A 19,621-nucleotide genomic window follows, 5' to 3' on the forward strand; every position below is an offset into this window, starting at 1 on the left:
CGATTTGTGCGAGCGAAAAGCGAAGTGCGAGTGTGAGAGATAGAGCGAGTGAGAGAGCGTGGAGAGTGAGAGGTGAGCTCGGTGAGGGAAAGGGAAGGTAGGAGAGTGGAGGCAGCGCGGAGGATAAGGGAGGAGAGTCCGTGGAGGCGAAGGAGAATTGGGAAGGTTGAGGTTAGAGAGACGAGCGTAGAAGGGGAAGGATAGAGAGCGCGAGAGTGAAAGGCTAGGGAATTCTGGGGACTGCGGGATAACGCCGGGAAGTAGTACGGCCGTAGAGTAGAGGATAGATGGCGCATTTTGCGGATAGGTTGGGGAAAGAGAGACGCGGAAGTACGGGGAATATAGATGAGCTTGCCAAGAGGAAAGGAAGTATAGAGGAGATGTTCAAGAGGAAGAGGGATAAAATAGAAAAGGAAGAGGGCGCGGGGGGGAAGAGGACGAAGACTTCTCGAAGAGAAGCAACAAAACGGTGAGAACGCCACCAGCGGGGGCAGGGGGGGAGGATATGGATGTGAAGGGGTTGTTGAGAGGAATAAGGGAGGAGATGAGGGAGGGGTTAAAAGGAGTGAGAGAGGAGATTAGAGAGGTGGCGAAGGAGCAAAAGGAGGCAATGATGGAAGAAGTAAAAAAGATAAAAAGCGAATTGAAAGAGAGAGAGGAGATGTGGAGAAGGGAGAAAGGAGAGCTCCAGAAAAGAATAGAGGACATGGAACGAAAGCTGGAGGGGATGCAGATGGAGGTAAAGGGAGGAGGTCTTGGGGGAGGAAGAGGTAGAGAGGAAAGCGGAGGAGGGCCGAGGGAGGAGGGGAGGGGAGAGGCTGATTGGAAGGAGAGGGTGGAAAGGCTGGAAAGGAGGTACGAAGTAAAGGAGAGGGGAGAAAGGAGAAGAAACATTCTGATAAAAGGAGTGAAGGAAGATGCGGGAGGAATAAAGGGGGGAGTGGCGGAGGTGATGAAAAAGTTAGGCGTGGAGGTGAAGATAGAGGAGATTAGAAAAATAGAGGCGGGGAGAAGAGAGAAGGGGGGTATGGCAGTGGTGAAAGTGGGAAGTGAAGAAGAGAAGGCGAAAATAATGAGAAATAAGTGGAAACTGAGAGGCGAAAATACGTGGATAGACGAAGACTTGACATGGGAGGAAAGAAGGATAAAATGGAAGATAAACCAAGTGGCATGGAAGGCAAGAGGAGAGGGTAAAAAGGTACGGATAGGGATGGGAAGAGTATGGATAGAGGGGGAATGGTGGGTGTGGGATGAGGTTAGAGGTGTGCTTAGGAATGGCAGAGAGAGGGGCTGGGAGGAAGGGCAAGGAAAAGGAAAAGAAAATGAAAGAGAGGAAGAGCAAAGGCAGGGGGAATAGAGGAGGGAGAGGGAACGGGTAGGGGGGAAGAAAGAGGAGTAGAAATGGAGAAGGATAAGAGAGAGGAACTGGGTGGAAGAGTGGGAGAGGAAGAGGGGGAGGAGGGAGAGAGGAGAGAGAGAGGGGGGGGAAGTAGTATTTATAAGGTGGCCTTTTGGAATGTGGCGGGGCTAACAAATAAAGATAAAGAGTTTTGGAAAAGGCTGGAGGATTGGGACGTAATGGTGTTATGCGAAACGTGGGTGGACGGTAAGGGGTGGGAAAGGATAAAGGAAAAAATGCCAAGAGGCTACGTATGGGAAGTGCAGAGAGCAGGGAGGAAGAGCCGGAAGGGAAGGGCGATAGGAGGAATGATAGTAGGGGTGAGGGCAGGGATCAAAATGGAAAGAGAGAAGACGAAAAAAGATAAGGAAGGGATAGTATCGATAAAAGTGAAACTTGGAAAAGAGTGGTGGAGGGTAGTGGGAGTATATATAAATAAGGATATGGACCGGAAGTTGGAAGACCTGAAAGAATGGGTGGAGGAGATTGAGAGGGGAGTGAGAGTGCTGATAGGAGGGGACTTTAACGCAAGAACCGGTAAGGAAGGAGGGTTCGTGGAAGAGGGAGAAGAAGAGATGGGGGAAGGAGAGAGGAGATCGAAGGATGGCAAAGTAAATGGGGAAGGAAAAAAGCTGTGTAGATTCCTGGGGGAACGTGGGTGGGCGATTTTTAACGGAGGAATAAGAGGTGATGAAGAAGGAGAATGGACGTATACAGGGGGAAGAGGGGAGTCGGTGATTGACTACGTGTTAGGGGACAGGAGGACAAGGGAAAGGGTAGAACGGGTGGTGGTAGAAGAGAAGGTCGATTCAGACCATCAGCCAGTGACAGCGTGGGTGGAAGGGTGGGAGGAAGGTATAGATAAGGGGCAGGGGGGAAAGAGCGGAAGTAAGAGAGGGGACTGGTCAGAAGAGGGCAGGAATAAATTTAGAGAGTTAATGGGGGACAGGCAAGCTCGAGGAGGGGGAGTGGAGGAAGAGTGGCAGAGGTTGAAGGGGAGGATAAGGGAGGTATTAAGGGAAGTGAATGGAAGGTGCAAAAAAAGCGGAGGAAGGGGCTGGTGGGATGAGGAATGTAGGGAGGGAAAAAAGAGAGTTGGCAACATGTTAAGGAAATGGAGAAGGGAAGGAGGAGAGGGGGACAGTTACAGGGAAGAAAAACAGCGATACAAGAAGCTATGTGAAAGGAAGAAAAAAAGAGAAGTGGAGAAATGGGAAGAGGAAGTAAAGGAGGTCAGGACGGAGGGGCAGGTATGGAAGGTGGTAAACAGGGAGAGAAAGAGGAGAAGGAGGGTGAATGAGGGAATTAGTATGCAGGAATGGGATGGGTACTTTAAAGAGTTGTTGGGAGGAGTGAATGGGAGGGTGGTGATGGGAACAAGAAGAGGGGAGAGGAGGGAGGAGGAAGAGGAGATAAGGAGAGAAGAGGTGTGGGAGGTAGTGAGGAAGCTTAGAGAGAGAAAAGCGTTGGGAAGTGATGGAATTCCGAATGAGGTTTGGAAGTTTGGAGGGGAGGTTGTGAAAGAATGGCTATGGGAAGTGTGTAATAGAGTGTGGAAAGGAGAGGGATGGCCGGAAGATTGGAGGGAGGGAATTATAGTGCCTATAGGAAAAAAGGGGGAGGGGGAAAGAGTGGGGGACTACAGAGGGGTGACGTTAGCACAAACGGCATACAAAGTGTATGCTGCCGTACTGGCGGAAAGGTTGAGGAAAGAGGTTGAAGAGAAGGGCTTGCTGCCACCGAGTCAGACAGGGTTTAGAAGAGGGGTTGGGACCACGGACAACATTTACGTATTGAATCACCTGATAAACAGGCAAGTAAATGGAAAGAAAGGGAAGATGGTGGTGATGTTCGTGGACTTAAAAGCAGCTTTTGACTCGGTGGACAGGAGGATTCTAGTGGAAGCCATGAGAAAAAGGGGAGTAAGAGAGGGCTTGGTGGAGAAGTGTAAAGAACTGCTGGGGGAGACGATATGCAGAGTAAGGGTGGGGGAGGAGATGGGAGAGAGATTTTGGACAGGAAGGGGAGTCAGACAAGGGTGTCCGTTAAGTCCGATTCTGTTCACATTGCTGCTGGCGGACATTGACGATGAACTGAAAAAAGGGGGCTGGGGTGGAATAAAGCTGGGAGGGAGAAAGATATATACACTGGCTTATGTAGACGATATAGCGATGCTGGCGGAGAATGAGGAAAATATGAAAGGAATGATAGGAAAACTGGAGGGGTATTTGGACAGAAAGGGATTGGTATTGAACAGTGAAAAAACGAAGATAATGAGATGCAGAAAAGGGGGAGGAAGATGGAAAAAGGTGAGTTGGAGGTGGAAGGGTAGGATAATAGAGGAGGTGAGAAAATTCTGCTACTTGGGATATGTAGTAAAATGTAATGGGAGGCAGGATGAACATGTAAAAGAGAGGACGAGGAGAGGGGCGGCGTTGCTGGGACAAGTATGGGGGATCGGAAAGAGGAGGTTTGGGGGGGATTGGGGTAGGAGAATATGGTTGTTTGATAAGTTGATTTGGACGGTGGTAAGTTACGGAGTGGAAATATGGGGGTGGAGGGAAAGAGGGGAAATAGAGAGATTACAGGAAAGATATTTAAGGTGGGTGTTGGGAGTGGAAAGATGTATACCGGGATATATGATTAGGGAGGAGCTACAAAGGGAGAAACTAAGAGAAAGGGCGGTTATGAGAGCATGGGGGTATGAGAAAAAATTGGAGGAGGGAAAGGGAGGGGAGTTGGCAAGGGAATGCTGGGAGGAGGTAAAGAGGAGGGCGAAAAGAGGGGTGAGCAGGGGGGGATGGGAGGAGGAGAAAAAAGAAGCGGCGGAGAGCAGGGGCTGGAAGATAGAGGAAGTGGAGGAGCTGAGGGAGGAGGGGAGGTGGAGGGGGGAGGACGTGCTTGAGAGAGAAAAGAGAATGCAAAGAGAAGAGAGGTGGAAGGAGATAGGGGAGGCAAAATTTAACAAGTGGTATGGCATGATAAAAGGGGAGGGGATACCGGAGTACTTAAAAAAGAACTGGGGAGAAAATAGGTGGCAGAGGGTGGCTAGATACAGGCTGGGAGGTGGTATGAGGGGGGTGAAACATTGGATGGCAGAGGAGAGAAGAGTGTGCAGGGTGTGTGGAGGGGGGGAGGAGACGTGGGAACACGTGTGGGAAGATTGTGCAGATTGGGGGGGAGGGAGATCATGGCAGGAAGCGGTGGGGGAGGTGTTGGGGGAAGAAGGGGAGGGGGAGAGATGGCTGAGGAAATTAGAGAGAGTAAGGGAGGGAGAGGGTGATGGAGGGGATTGGGAGGTAAGGGAGGGGAGGAGTGAATGAGAGAAAGAGGAGGAGTGAGGAGATTGTAAACGGAAACGGAAGTCCACAGAGATAGGGAACTTGCGAGCGTGTGTGTGTGTGTAAAGATAGGTAGGGCGATTAGTATGTAAGGTTAAATGTAAAATAGGCTAAGGTAGGTTAAGTGATTGTAAAGGGTTGGGAACGTCCCTACAAAACGCCTTGCAACCCTGAGGGGAGCCAATAAATATATCTATCTATCTCGTAATCATCAAATTTCTTTGGAAGTCTTGTATTTCTTTTACTCTTAACCCTTTCTTGTGTCCCTAACTCTTTAGCTTTTAATTTTTCATTTTCTGAATCTTCAATTTCTAATTCTTCTATAGTTTGTAATTCTTCATTTTCTGACTCTGTATCACTTCTACTATCTATATCTTTATTACCTATATCATTATCATCTCCGTTGTCATTGTTTTCTACATCTACTCCTATGCTCTTATGATTTTGTTTATAATAGAATATGTTTTCGTTAAATATTACATTTTTTGAAGTTTGAACCTTCTCCTTTTCAATATTCCATACTCTATAACCATTATTTACGTATCCAATCATTATACATTTTTCAGTTTTCTTATCAAACTTATTTCTAAATTGATCCTGTATATACGAATACCCTACTGTTCCAAAAACTCTCAAATTTGTAACATCAGGTTTCTTATCATACCATATCTCAGCAGGAGTAACTAACTCTAGATTCGCATTTGGACTACGATTTAAAATATACGCCGCTGTTCTTATTGCTTCATTCCAAAGCTGTTTCGGTACCTTTGAATCACTTATCATTGATCTAGCTTTCTCTACTAAACTACGATTAAAACGTTCGACTTTACCATTTTGTTGAGGAGTATATGGTATTGTATAATCTAGAAAAGTGCTATTTTCTTTACAATAATATATCATTTCTTTTGAAACATACTCCCCACCATTATCACATTGCAAAACTGATACTCGTTTATTAAATTTAGCTTGTACCATCTGTATATATTCTTTAAATTTACTAAATACCTCATTTTTGTTTTTAATCATGTATACACAAATGAAATTTGAGAAATCATCTATAAATGAAACAAAATATCTTTCTCCATCATGTGATGTTGGATTTATCGGTCCACAAACATCAGAATGTATTATTTCTAAGATACTTTTGCTTTTCTGCCTTTTTCCGAATTGTAACTTCGTCATTCTACCATTTACACATGACTCACAAAACTCTACTTTACTTGGTTTTATATTTTTAATACCATCAACCATATTTTCTTATCTATTAATACTTTTAAACTTGAGTAACCTATGTGACCATATCTCTTATGCCATAATTTAGTTTCTTCATTTTCCTTATTAATATACAAACATTCATTTTTAAAGACTGTAAAAGATATTTCATACAGATTATTTCTATGGCCTAAGCCTATTATCCTTCTTCCATCGAACAACTTTACTTTACCTTTTTCAAATATTACACTTATATTAAACATTTCTAATTTTTTAACTGACAATAGATTTTTTTTCAGATTCGGGACATAAAAAACGTTTTTAATAGTACATTTTATTTTGTTGCCATTCACACAACTTTGAACATTAATATTTCCTACACCTATTGCTTCTAAATAACTTTTGTCTTTGGCAACTGCTATCTTTATTGGTTTATTTAATTTCATAAAATCATTGAAATACTCTTTGTTGTTTACTAAATGATCAGTACATCCCGAATCAACAAAGAACAAAATATTTTCATTACTTACTTCCTCTGTATTACTGTCTCTATTACTTAAAGAGCATATACTATCTTCACGCGTATTATCCGCATCGGCATAATGTCCTCTTTTTTGTTGCTTGTGGTTAGGATGTCTATAATTTGGTTGGTTGTTCCATCCTCGATAACCTCTACCTCCTCTATTTGTATGATGGAACCCTCTTCTGTTTTGTGGTCCCTTAGATGTATTGCCTTGATAATTCGGTTGATCTTGAAGTGGCTTCTTACAATATTTCTTGATATGTCCAATCTCACCGCAATTGTAACATTTTATTGGCTTATTGGTGTTGAATGCAGCTGGCTTTGTTGGTTCACTCTGACTTTCATCCTTTTCTTTCTTCTTCTCTGAATCTATCCTTAATCTTGTCTTCACATAATTCATGTCCAATGTCTCCATTGCCATATTTTCAATAACCGTCACCACTGTTTCATATGACTTTGGTAATGCAAGTAGTAACGTACAGATAGCATCTTCTTCTTTTATCTCAGCACCTGATGATTTCAGCTGACATAGAACATGATCATATTTTGATAGAAAATCCTCTAGCTTCTCTCCTTCATTCATCTTCATTGACATTTATTTTCTTCGAAGGAATAATTTTCCGGATAGACTTCTTTTCTCGTGTACATCTTGCAGACTCATCCACATATCATACGCTGTTGCCTTGTCTCGTATTGCATTTATTTGTGTATCATCTATACATTGTACAAGTATAGATTTGCACTTATTCTCTTTCTTTCTTGCTTCTTCCTTTTGTATCTGAGTCTCGTAATTTCCATCGCTATATTTAACTGCTATCATCTCTTCTACATTATTCTCAATCAATATTGTTTTGACTCTAAATTTCCAGGCTTCATAATTTTCGCCGTTCAGTGGTTCAATGTTGTAGAAATTACTTTTACTTATACTTTGAGCTATTTGAGATATCGTACTTAACTTCGCTGATATGTATCTTACGAATTCTCTGCAATCCTGTAGCCTGGGCCCATAACCTGTTGTTTGATAGGATTTCTACAATAAACTCTACGAGACTCCTGTATTATTTCTGTTTCTCTGATACTATTTATTTGCCTCTTATATAATTTACTGAGACTACAATTTAACGTAACTTTTTAGTATCTGATTAACGAGCGAACGGAAAAACAGAACAGTAGTACCAACTGTGTAAAATTAAAAGAACGCAAAATCTTAGAACTAGGATTACAAAGTAGATAGATAGAACACTAAAGAAAATGACATTACCATCTTAACAGTAACTATAACAGCCAAATTCTTGGTGACAGAAACGTTGTAGTGACGTGTATTTGCGACTTTATGTGACGGGTTGAGCACCTATTTGCAACCTAAAAATAATCAATCGGTTTTGAGAAATTAAGATTAGTTTTTATTGTATTATATATGTTAACAGTATATAGTTTTATATATTTGACAAAATAAGTGATTATATATTATTTATGTGACAGAAATTTAAACAGACAATATATATTTTATTTTAAATAAATAAAATATAACAACTATTTTATATTTCTTTCACAATAAGTATAATTATTATGTATTTTGTCTATCAATATAATTATATAGTTTACATATATAACACAATAAAAAGTAATCTCAACTTCTCAAAATCAGACGATTGTGTTTTATAATATAAATATAAAGCACCAAGAAAATAATAAAAGGTAATAAATAAAAATAATGTAAATATATGTTTTTGTTGCTACATTAGCCTTTTATTTTTTTTTACATCTCTTTCTCACTCAATGTTAATAAATGTTATCAAAATACGTAACTTTTAAAATCGTCTAAATTATCAAAAGTATATCAACATAATAAAATATACGGTTATTATTTTAAAAATAAACAGTCTTTCTCTTAAAAGAATATTATATTATAAAGAATTGTTATATGTGTGAAAAATGTAAATGTGAAAATAAAAATATATTCTGTACACATACATAATGCACATTATGCACGTATTGCACATATAAAAAGTAAATAAAACTAATCTTTGTACTATTTATGAAACATTTAAAATAGTTCTTATCTTTTGGTAATTATATATATATATATATAATGTTTAGTGTTCATCATTTGATGAACGTTCATCATTCAGTTCATCCACTTTCCGAATCATCTGACGATGAGTTTGAACTTAATGGGGGCGTTTCCTCCTTTCGACATTTTTTTTCTTTCCTAAAACAAATAACAATAAGAGATATCATTACATACAAAACGCATTGAAAAAAGGATAAAGTTCAGATTGCAGAAGATGCACAAAATATATGCATATATACATATAATAGTCATTAATATAGATACTCTTTTCCATAGGTCTCTGTTAAATTAATTTCTATTTCTATTTCAATTAATGTTATATATGTATATAAGTGCGTGCGTGCGTGCGTGCGTGCGTGCGTGCGTGCGTGCGTGCGTGCGTGCGTGCGTGCGTGCGTGCGTGCGTGCGTGGGGGTGTGGGGGTGGGGGTGTGGGTGTGGGTGTGGGTGTGGGTGTGGGTGTGGGTGTGGGTGTGGGTGTGGGTGTGGGTGTGGGTGTGGGTGTGGGTGTGTGTGTGTGTGTGTGTGTGTGTGTGTGTGTGTGTGTGTGTGTGTGTGTGTGTGTGTGTGTGTGTGTGTATACTTATATACATATATAACATTAATTGAAATAGAAATAAAAATTAGTACAACAGAGACCCACGGAAAAGAGCATGTTGCAATTATATTAATAACTATTTTGATCATAACATAGTCAATTAAAACACTCAAGCAATTTGTATATATGTAATAAATTATCACATTAGAAAAATTCCACATTAAAAAGAAAAGAAATTTTTAATGACTTTTAAACTTACTCAGATTTTCTTTGTGCTCTTTGTTTTGCATGTTTTAACCATTCTGCAGCAACAGAAGAAATTTGCTCACACGTAATATCTTGATGTCGCATTTGAACAACAACTGAAAATTATAAAGCAAATGTAAATGCTAAAAGAAACAACAATGAGTACAAATATTTTAGTTAAAAAAATGTATTTATTGCTTTTGTATATAGATAGATAAAATTTAAATAAATTTCAAAAAATTAAAAAAACTTGGTCAAATATAGCATTATAATACACAGCAACAATAAAATTCGCAAAGTATATACACATTTTGTAAAATATAGAATTTGAAAATATTCAAAAAGTTAATATAAAATATGTTACATTTTTATTATAACGATTAACTTCATATTTTAATAATAAACTTTTCATATATATGATTGATTGATTGATTGATTAGTTTAATATGCCCAAACACAGTTATAGGGCAAAATTACAGAATAGCAAAACTTAGAATTCGACATAATATTAGAAGTTACAGTCTGTAGATAATACAAAGACAAGATGGCAATTATGTCGCAATTCCACTATATATCTTAAATGTAGCTAACTAAATAGAAACACCAGAGTAAAAGCAAAAACTAACTATGTACATCTTAAAACTAAATGGAAACGCATAGATAAAAGCATAAGCATAATTATATATAACTTAAAACTAAATAAACGTACACAATACATAACAAATGATAATTTGTGTAACGCAACAAACTAGAAGCATTTGACTAGATAATGCGAACATTGCACCGAGCGATTCATACAAAAGGATAAAAGTATCAGACAAATTCTGATGCAAATAAAAACGAACGGAGAAGGCTCTTGAAGGATGCAAGAGACGATGCTGAAGTGATGTTATCAGGAAGAGTATGCCAAAACCGTATTGAGGACAGGCGAAAGGAGTGCATGTACGTCGTAGTTCTGCAAGACGGGACGTGAAATACTTGTGATGACGTTGCAAGGCGCTCGGATCGTCTCAGCGCTGGATCAGAAGGCACGAAAAGCTCATTTAGGTAAGATGGAGAATTTAAGAAAAGGATACGATACGTTAGACACCCAAGAAAAAACAACCGTCTATTCTCAACAGAGAGCCAACCCAGTCTACGTCTATACGGCGTGATATGATCGTCCCATTTAAGATCGAAAATAAAACGAATGCAGCAGTTTACCAATCTCTGCAGTTTGGCATTCAGTTCATTACTCAGGCCGTGATAGACGAGACAACAGTAGTCGATGTGAGGGATTATCAGGGTAGTAACTAATTTGGCTCTCAATTCAGTTGAAAGGGAGTTTCTATTAAATTTTAGTTTGTGCAGCGCATAATGGACCTTTTGCGAAACATGTAACACATGCTTTTTCCAAGACATAGTCGATGTAAAATTAACGCCTAAATTCCTGACTTCACTCACAAAAGGAAGAGGTACTTGGTTTACTGTAGTAGGCGGTAACAGACTGAGATCAATATTTCTAATGTGAGCTTGACTTCCAAAGATAAGCACTTTTGATTTGGCAGGATTTAGTTTGAGTCCGTTAGTTTGAGCATAGTTAAAAATAGCATTCGCATCTCTAGAGATTAGTTCTAATCCTTGACAAATATTGGCGGGTGAGCACTTAAGATAAATTTGAATGTCATCAGCAAACAACATATAAAGTGCATACAGCAAGACACTTCCAATGTCGTTGATGAAGAGAGAGAACAAAAGCGGGCCCAGAACAGAGCCTTGAGGAACACCTGATGACGTAGCTAGCCACTCTGAGAAGTTACCAGCATCGTCAACCACAGCTTGAAAACGGCCAGTTAAATAAGAAAATATCCAGGTCAGAACGGCATCAGAAAAACCGATCTCCTTAAGCTTAATGAGTAAGCGAAAATGGGAGACAGTATCAAACGCCTTGCTAAAGTCGAAAAGGATCATGATTGTAATAAGCCCATTCTCGATTCCCTCCTTAATGTCATCACATACCCGTAATAATGCTGACTGAGTGTTGTAACCAGGTCGATATGCAGACTGTCTGGGATTGATGAGATCATGTTCTATAAGGTAATCTGTAATTTGCGAAGCCACAATCCTTTCAAGTAATTTTGACAATTCGGGTAGATTGGCTATTGGTCTCGTATCAGACGGGGACAGAGGTATACGAATCTTCGAAAGTGGGCGAATGAGCGCACACTTCCACTGAGACGGAAAGGAAGAAGATCTAAGCAAATGATTGAATAAAACAGTGAGGCACGACGAAATCATGGGCCATGCAATGCGCAAAATGAAAAGCGGTATACCATCCGAGCCCGACGCATATGAATGGAGTGGTTCAGTAGAAATGAGCCTAAGAATCGTACATGGCGATATGGTGGAGAAAACAAATTCAGGACGTAGAGATGGGCGAGTAACTAGAGCAATGGCAGAAGTGAAATCGGCATACAAGCAAGGCGACTGAGCATTTGAAATCGACACATAAAAAGAATTGAGTTGATCAGGTGTAAAATACTGTAGAGGTGAAACTGAGGCTGATTTTACAAGACCCAGTCGAGCGAGTTCCTTCCAAAGTTTTGCTGGATCGTTGATGTTTTTGATAGAGTTGAGTTGATACTCACTTTTGGCCCGTTTAATATATGTGTTAAGCTGATTACGAAAAAGCCTGTAGGTGGCGTAGCCAAGCAAGCTCTTGGAACGTTTTGCTTGCTTATATAGCCGATTTCTAATGCGGATCCGAGCCTTAAGTTCATCTGTGAGCCACCGTAAGGGAGGCTTCCTGATAGTAAATGTACGCTCGGGAGCAAATACATCAAGTGTTCCAAGTAAGGCTTCGGATAGCATTGAACAAAGCTTATCAACTCCAGAGACTCTAGTCGGGTCATCGAGGCCAACAGAACTACAATTAGCAATAGTCTGCATGCATGTTTGTACCTCAGCACTATCCATGCAGGATTGAAGATGATCTCGGAACTCATCACCATCAATGGTCCGGTAACTGCGTCTTGATATTGTACGCTCAAAAGTTAAGTTCGTGCTAAGTGAAAGCGACAATTCTAATAGATCATGACAGGCTATAAACGGACACTCGGATTTAGTAAACGCCAGGATTTTTTCATTGTCGTCTACTGCAAGAACATCTAGCCAAGAGTCAGCAGTAGCTGTGTGATATGTTGCATCAGAATGTATGATATGCATAGAAAGGCTTGACATTAGTTCCCGCAAGTAGGTTGCTTCAAAGCTGTTCGTCAAGAGATTGCAGTTTAAATCGCCGCCTATGACAATATTTTTATACAAATGAGAGACTTTTGTAAGGGAATGAGTAAAGTCATGAAACAGAGCTCCCTTAGGTCTCCTGTAGACCGACGCGAACAACACCGTTTCATCACTAGGCAAACGAATCTCAATTATAATATATTCCGGATCGTTGATATCAACTCCCTTAGAGGTCGCAATGAGCTTAACCTTAAGTGATTTATGTATGTAACAAGCAATACCTCCACCCATTCGCCCAACTCGATCATGTCAAATCAAAAAATAGTCATTCAAGGCAACAAGCTCATCCGAAATACCCTCGTGAAGCCATGTTTCGGATACCGAAATGACATGACATAGATTGGAACTGAAGTGAAGTCTGACAAGCTCAATGTGACCACGAAGAGAGTTTGCATTGAACTGGGCAACGCAGAATTTAGATGTATCCCGATTAAAGCTATTCTGAGGACGAGGCAGGCATGGTCAGTTAAGCTTACCAAGATCAGCATAAGAATTTATATGGACAACAGGCATACCGTCCGAGTGTCGTACGCAAATCCGACCATCCCTGACCCATACATATTTACATGACCGCTCTTTAGCCACCCGCTTTGTTTGTTGCAACAATTCATACATCTCTTTGGAGAGTAGTTCATTTACATTGATTACACGATCAGAATCGTTACCGCAAACCTCCCTCTGCCTAAGAACACCCTTAGCACGTTTTTTCGAGATAATGACTTCACGAACAGCGCTAGAGGTGACAGTGATAATAAGAGAGCTGTTAGCGGCAGCAGTCTTCGGTTGATCCCGAGCAGATTCAGGGAGAGGCTTGCGAACGGTTCTAACATTAAGAACATGTGGCAGAGCTACGGAAGCATCAAGAGCAACGAGCACGTTTTGAGCAAGCTCAGACGGAGGGACAGAAGGCACCTCCGGCAGACCCGACACGATAAGTTCGTTCGCTTCATTGGTTTGTTGGACTGACCGAGCAGTTTGTAGGTTCAGCAATTCATTTCTAAGCACAGTATTCTCCTGTTCTAGGCTAGCAATACGCAGAGAATTGCTAGCAACCATCTCTGAAATTGCATTCAGTTGATCTAGTTTACCCGTTATTTCATCGTTAGTCCTCTGCTGACTTTCAATAAAGGCAGAAAGCCTTGAATCTGACTTTTTTAACTGTTCGATCAATCCACGTAAAAGCTCGTTAGTATTCGCTTGCGCATTGCTCTGAGTACCAGGGAGCGAGACATTATCGACTGCAGGCAATGAAGAAGCCGGAAAATTAAAGGCATGTGCACCTTGTCCCTCCCTCGGCGTGATAGGCATAGCAAGTCGAGATTTACAACAGGCGCCCGCGGCTTTAGTTACAATATACGCCTTAACGCAACCCGGATGAAATGCCTTACCGCACTCACCACACGAGACCAATTGACCAACAACCGACTTGCTGCACCTAGCACACGCACGCTGCATGAGTAATTGCAGCAAATTCACTCACTGTATAATAGTCAAATGTCCCTTGCAAAGTACAGCAAATATTACTGTATAATAGTCGAATGTCTCTTGCAAAGTACAGCAAATATCACTCAGCAGTTTCAGGTGTAAATTGAACACGGAAATAAGCAGATTGGCACGACTGCGTCGGCACGGCTGAGGTTGGCACACAAAATCCAGCCAATGGGCAGACAGAAGTGGGTATCACACGCCCGCCAACCGAAAGCACATCAACGGAAAAGAGTAGATTGGCACGACTGCATCTGCACGGCTAAGATTGGTACATAAGATCAGCCAATGAGCAGACAGAAGTGGGTATCACACGCACGCCAACCAAAAGCAGACGAACGGAAACGGCGCGACAGCCAGCGCATGCGCATCAGATCCACGACGTCCGACAAGCACGATGAACTCAGCAATCCATGAAATAGGTTAGAAAAACCATAGAACTTGTCACATAAAATATAAGCATTTAGGTGTCAAGTTGGCAAAAAATTGAATGATAGCTCACGAAATGAAGCAAAGCTCATCAATGCCTGCAACAAAAATTGCCCGAAGGCAGCCAGCAGCAGAGATATGCTGTATCTTGGTGAGAACGACAAACAGACGTGCACTTTATACTCACAGAGAGAGAGAGAGAGAGAGAGAGAGAGAGAGAGAGAGAGAGAGAGAGAGAGAGAGAGAGAGAGAGAGAGAGAAAACGTACGTGTCAAAATTTTCGATATCTGCAAATTTTGAAATGCAGCCTTATGTCTTTGTCCTAACCAGCTGTACCTTTGAGCCATTTCATCAGTTATAAGATAATGTAAAATATTGCGGATTGTTTTTTTAATATCTGCACTGGTAACTTGCGTCAGACTTGTTTTATCTACAAAAAATAGAAATAAAGTAATTTTAATATACATATAGTGTATATTAAAAAAGTTCAGTAGATAAAATAATAATATAAAATTTTTACCAAATTTTTTTTGAATGCAGAATTATTCTCAATCATGCTTTCCACTTCTTTAAGGCTAGCTGCAGTTTCTATAGGAAAAACTTCAAGTGTATTGCATTCATCCAAAACAGATTGAACTTTTAAAGATTCACTATTTTTTTCCAACTTATCTAGCCTTTCAATGACTTCTCGAATTAAAGAAGTGAGACCGTTCAGGTTAGCGTTCATAGATGTCTTCAAATCATCCACTTTTTTCAAAATTTGATTAAATTCACGATTAATTTCTGAAATAATAATAGTTACGTCGAAACTTGTTTACAAATTGATATTAAATATGAAAAAATGTTACATTTTCTCTTACGCCGTTATTATTAGAGGACAATACAGCAGTATCTAGGTTTTTATTTCTAGAGGATAATGATTTATTATCCATAACTGAAAAACACTTGGTTTTACCATGCATGCTAGTTAAGGCAATTGAAGAAGAAAAGTTATCTGATGCACAAGCTTTACTATGCGTGCCAGCTGATGCAATTGAAGAGTTGTTCGATACATAAGTTTTACTATGCGTGCCAGCTGATATAACTGAAGAAGAGTTGTCCGTTACATCAGTTTTACTATATGTGGCGGCTGAGGCAACTAAAAAAAATTGTTTGATATATATTAGCTACATTATGACTGCGGTCAAAACTGCTACTGCACTACAAAATCGAAACAATTTCGAAACATCATTCTATTTTTTTTCTTCTTAAATGTGAAACAAAAGTATATAAAATAATATTTTGAAGCATTCATAATGCAGTTTTAACAGCAGCCTGTACCAGCAATTGGCACTTCAGGAAGTGACGGTAAATTCGTTTTTTGGGGTATTTTTCTTTTTTTTCCACGACTCTGTTGTTCACTCTGTTGTTCACTATTATCACTAAATTGTATTTTAGCGTTATCTCTTCTCTTTTTCTTTTTTTCATCTGTATTATATGGCGAGTCAATATCGCTTTCATACTCCGCTTTTTTTAATTTAATTTTGGCATTTGAAAATGAACCTGAAAATTAAAAAAAAACATTTTATTAGCAATATTTATTTTTGTAAAAAAATAAAAAAATAAAAAACGAGATTAAAAATAGAAAAAAAATTGTTACTAGAAAGATTGAAAATATAAAAGCAGCCAATGATTAATATAAACCTGTTTTATATAAAATTGTTTTTATTGATTCTAATGACCAATCATCTTTTATAGAACTTCTTGTATAAACAATAGTATCAAAATCTTTATCTGATTTTACTTTCGGCCAGTATGCTAGCATTTCATGTTCGATAACCCACTTATCTGGAATAATCTGGATTCCATCATAAAATTCGATTACATAAAACAATCCATTGTCTATCGTTAAGTTGTCCATTATTATAATAAACTGAAAAAAGAACAAATATATATAAATCAATATTTTTCAACAAATATAGAAGAAAAATATAATATTACAAAAATGAATATGTAAATCAATATATATATATAATATATATATATATATATTATATATATATATATATATATATTATATATATATATTGATTTACATATTCATTTTTGTAATATTATATTTTTCTTCTATATATATATATAAATTTTTTATATATATTTTTATATATATTTATTTATATATTTATATATTTATATATATATATATATATATATATCTATATATATCTTATCATCTCTCTATCTCTCTCCATCATCTCTCTCTATCTCTCTCTCTCTTTCTCTCTCTTTTCTCTCTCTATCTCTCCCTTCTCTATCTCTATCTATCTCTCTCTATCTCCTATCTCTCTCTACCGTACCCTCCCCTTTTCTCTTTTTCCTCCATCTTTTATGTATACTTATGTATTTTTATGTTATTTTTTTATTTATTTTTATTTATTAGAATGTAATAGAGATATAACAACATTTTTATTTCTTTTTCACGGTACTATGAAACATTTATTTTTAAGAGTACCCTTAAGAGGCCATTGCTTCAGACTGGAAAGTTTAGATACAAGGTAAATCTCAACTATAGTTGTGATTTGCAAGGGTGAGTATACAAATCTTCTACGACAGTAAAATATTGTCCTATTATGACTAAAGAATTAGTTATTCTATTAAAGGCAATATTTCTAAGTACAACTATAGTTCCGTCATGGGTCAACAAACAATTGTCTCTTCTATCCTCAGCTATTAAGGTAAAACCGAATCCTACAATTTTGCTATATTGTGGGTCGCTACAATCAGATAAAAGAGGACCATTTTCATGAAGCGACTCTTGCAAAATATCAAACTTATTTTTTCTTATATTTTTTTTATTTTTTTGTTGATATCTATATTATGTATTTCCACATATCGGCGGTGTAATTGAGCTAATATATGTTGAGGTTTACGTATGAGACTTTTAATTGTTTGAAGAAAATTTTCAAAACGAAAGACAGAGAAAGAATCAAGTGGTCCATGTTTGCGAACGTCATTTGCTAAATGTAAAAGAGCATGAACATTAAAAGACACATTTTCTTCACCGTATAATATAGTAAAAGTTTCATTGAAATTTTTTAATAGTTTTTCAGCATAAGTAATCATTTCTTCGCTGGCATCTTCCATGCACAAAATCCTCAAAACTACATGTAAGACTAAAAAATTTAAATATATATCTTTATCTAAAAGTCCTTGCAAAACTATGGGCCCTGTATATAAAAGCAATTGTCTGAATTCGGTTGCCTTGTAATATTTTAAGTCTTCTAAAGATCTCGGTTTACGCGAAAATTCTAAACTTGCAGACATATTCATCGAATTTTCTAATTTATCTGAGATTCTTTTTTTAGTTTGGTAACTAAGTTTGTAATAATTATTTCCAGTTGTCCATAAAATGAATAACTTTTTAATAACTCCTAAACAAACAACATGCATATAATCTAGAACTACATCAGAAACAAAATCAATATGTAGAATAAGTTGCAAAATATTATTAATGTTTTGAAAGTCAATACCAGTTTTTAAATTAGCATTTGTGCTAGGAAAACATACTCTATTTTTTACATATTTGCCATAAATAAAACACTTTAAGCAACTTTCATAACCAGTATGGCCTTTAGTAGAGAGTAAAAAAGATTTTGCAGGAGCATCTGCACTTATACACTGTAGTCTTACAGGCAAAAGTTTATTATTTATATTTAAACCGTTTTATTAATGAGAGATAACTCATCTCATTGACAAATTCTTCTAAAAATAAATTTATGTCATTTAGTTTTTTTTCCCACAATAAGCTCCTATCATTATTTCACCTGGTATTCCTGCAACACTTATTAAAATTGGCCAAAGTTGTTGACCTGAAGATTTAAATAATGACAAGCCATCAATATTTAAAGTTAAATTAACATTTGCAATATTATGTTTTGATAATACTCGAACTAATTCATTTACAAGTCCTTTATGATAATACTCCCCTGGAGGTACAATTTTAATTTGAGTAGATTTAGGTGTACCTAAGATGGTACGAATAGCTGAAGGAAATATAGTTCTAAAACATTTATGTTTCCTTATGTCTTTCAATAATGCATCAGCATGCGTCATAGGTATATTTAAAGTTTTACACCATGTAGCCAAATGCGATGGAGTAAAATCATTGTCCATTTCATTTCCAATTGCATCACAAATATTAATGTCATCAACAACGTTATTTGTTATACTGCTATCACTATTAAATTCATCTCTTTTATTACTATCATCATTAAGTTCATCTCTTTCATTATTATCATCATTAACTTCATCTTTTTCATTATTATCATCATTAAGTTCATCTCTTTCATTATTATCATCTATGATTTCCATATTATGAAATCCCGCGAAAAACGATCTAATATGAATATAACTAAAATCATATTAAATCATATTAAATTTGGGTAAAATTCAAATTAATTCCAGATTTTATATTAAAATTATATTTGTTTAAATACAGTTTTAATTTGCACTTATTAAAATCAGTTATGTAGATTAAATATGATCCACAATAAAATAGGGCTTTAATCAAAATTTAATTAGATCACTTATGTGGATCATATAACACTTCGAATCAAATATGGTTTTAATTTGTATTTAATAAGATAACTTATGTGGATTATATATGAACCAGAACCATACATGATGCAGAATATTTATATATAAGACTTTAATAAAAAGTTAATGTGTTCTGTATGCGACTTTTACTCGATTCAATTGCGACTTTAACCCGAAGGGCCTAGCGGAGTAAGCATGTGAAATCGGCCCTTGATTATACAAAGCTGACATTAATGTCACAAGTTAGTACCAATATGATAAAACTTTCCACCAAATATTATTTAAAAAAATTCATTTTTTTAGAAGTTATGCAGGGAGAAAGTAAAATAAAGAAATATATTTTTCTCAAAAACCACTTGACCTGATCTTGATGAAAAAAATATATGTTATGTAGACTAATAAAATTAATTAACAAAAAAAATGTCTAAAATGTTTGCCAAAAAAAGACAAAAAAAAATATTTGAATTTTTAAATATTTTTTTTAGGGTGATATTTTCGAGGTACCTCTTTAAAATTAT

The 19,621-nt window shown here is 37.5% G+C and overlaps 1 protein-coding gene and 1 pseudogene across 10 annotated transcripts in view; both read right to left on the bottom strand.

Moving 5' to 3' along the window:
- Positions 1 to 8,548: 8,548 nt before the first annotated feature.
- LOC143903069 (uncharacterized) overlaps positions 8,549 to 19,621 on the bottom strand; it is a 32,950-nt gene continuing 21,877 nt past the window's right edge. For 6 of the 10 annotated variants that reach the window (XM_077416432.1, XM_077416428.1, XM_077416429.1 and 3 more), the window contains 3 exons: positions 16,212 to 16,440; positions 15,849 to 16,070; positions 15,282 to 15,666 (listed from right to left, as the gene is read on the bottom strand). In XM_077416432.1, the coding sequence (XP_077272558.1) occupies positions 15,356 to 15,666; positions 15,849 to 16,070; positions 16,212 to 16,440 (762 nt within the window). In that variant the 3' untranslated portion in view covers positions 15,282 to 15,355. Of the gene's footprint in view, positions 8,688 to 9,345; positions 9,449 to 14,094; positions 14,362 to 14,795; positions 15,117 to 15,281; positions 15,667 to 15,848; positions 16,071 to 16,211; positions 16,441 to 19,621 lie in introns of those variants that run through there. The other 4 variants (XR_013258583.1, XR_013258582.1, XM_077416433.1 and 1 more) reach the window with 4 other exon arrangements.
- On the bottom strand, positions 16,898 to 18,280 carry LOC143903078 (uncharacterized; annotated as a pseudogene).

This window comes from Temnothorax americanus, unplaced genomic scaffold (assembly GCF_048541705.1).
Source record: "Temnothorax americanus isolate GAGA-0224 unplaced genomic scaffold, ASM4854170v1 Scaffold43, whole genome shotgun sequence".
NCBI classification, from domain to species: Eukaryota; Metazoa; Arthropoda; class Insecta; order Hymenoptera; family Formicidae; genus Temnothorax; species Temnothorax americanus.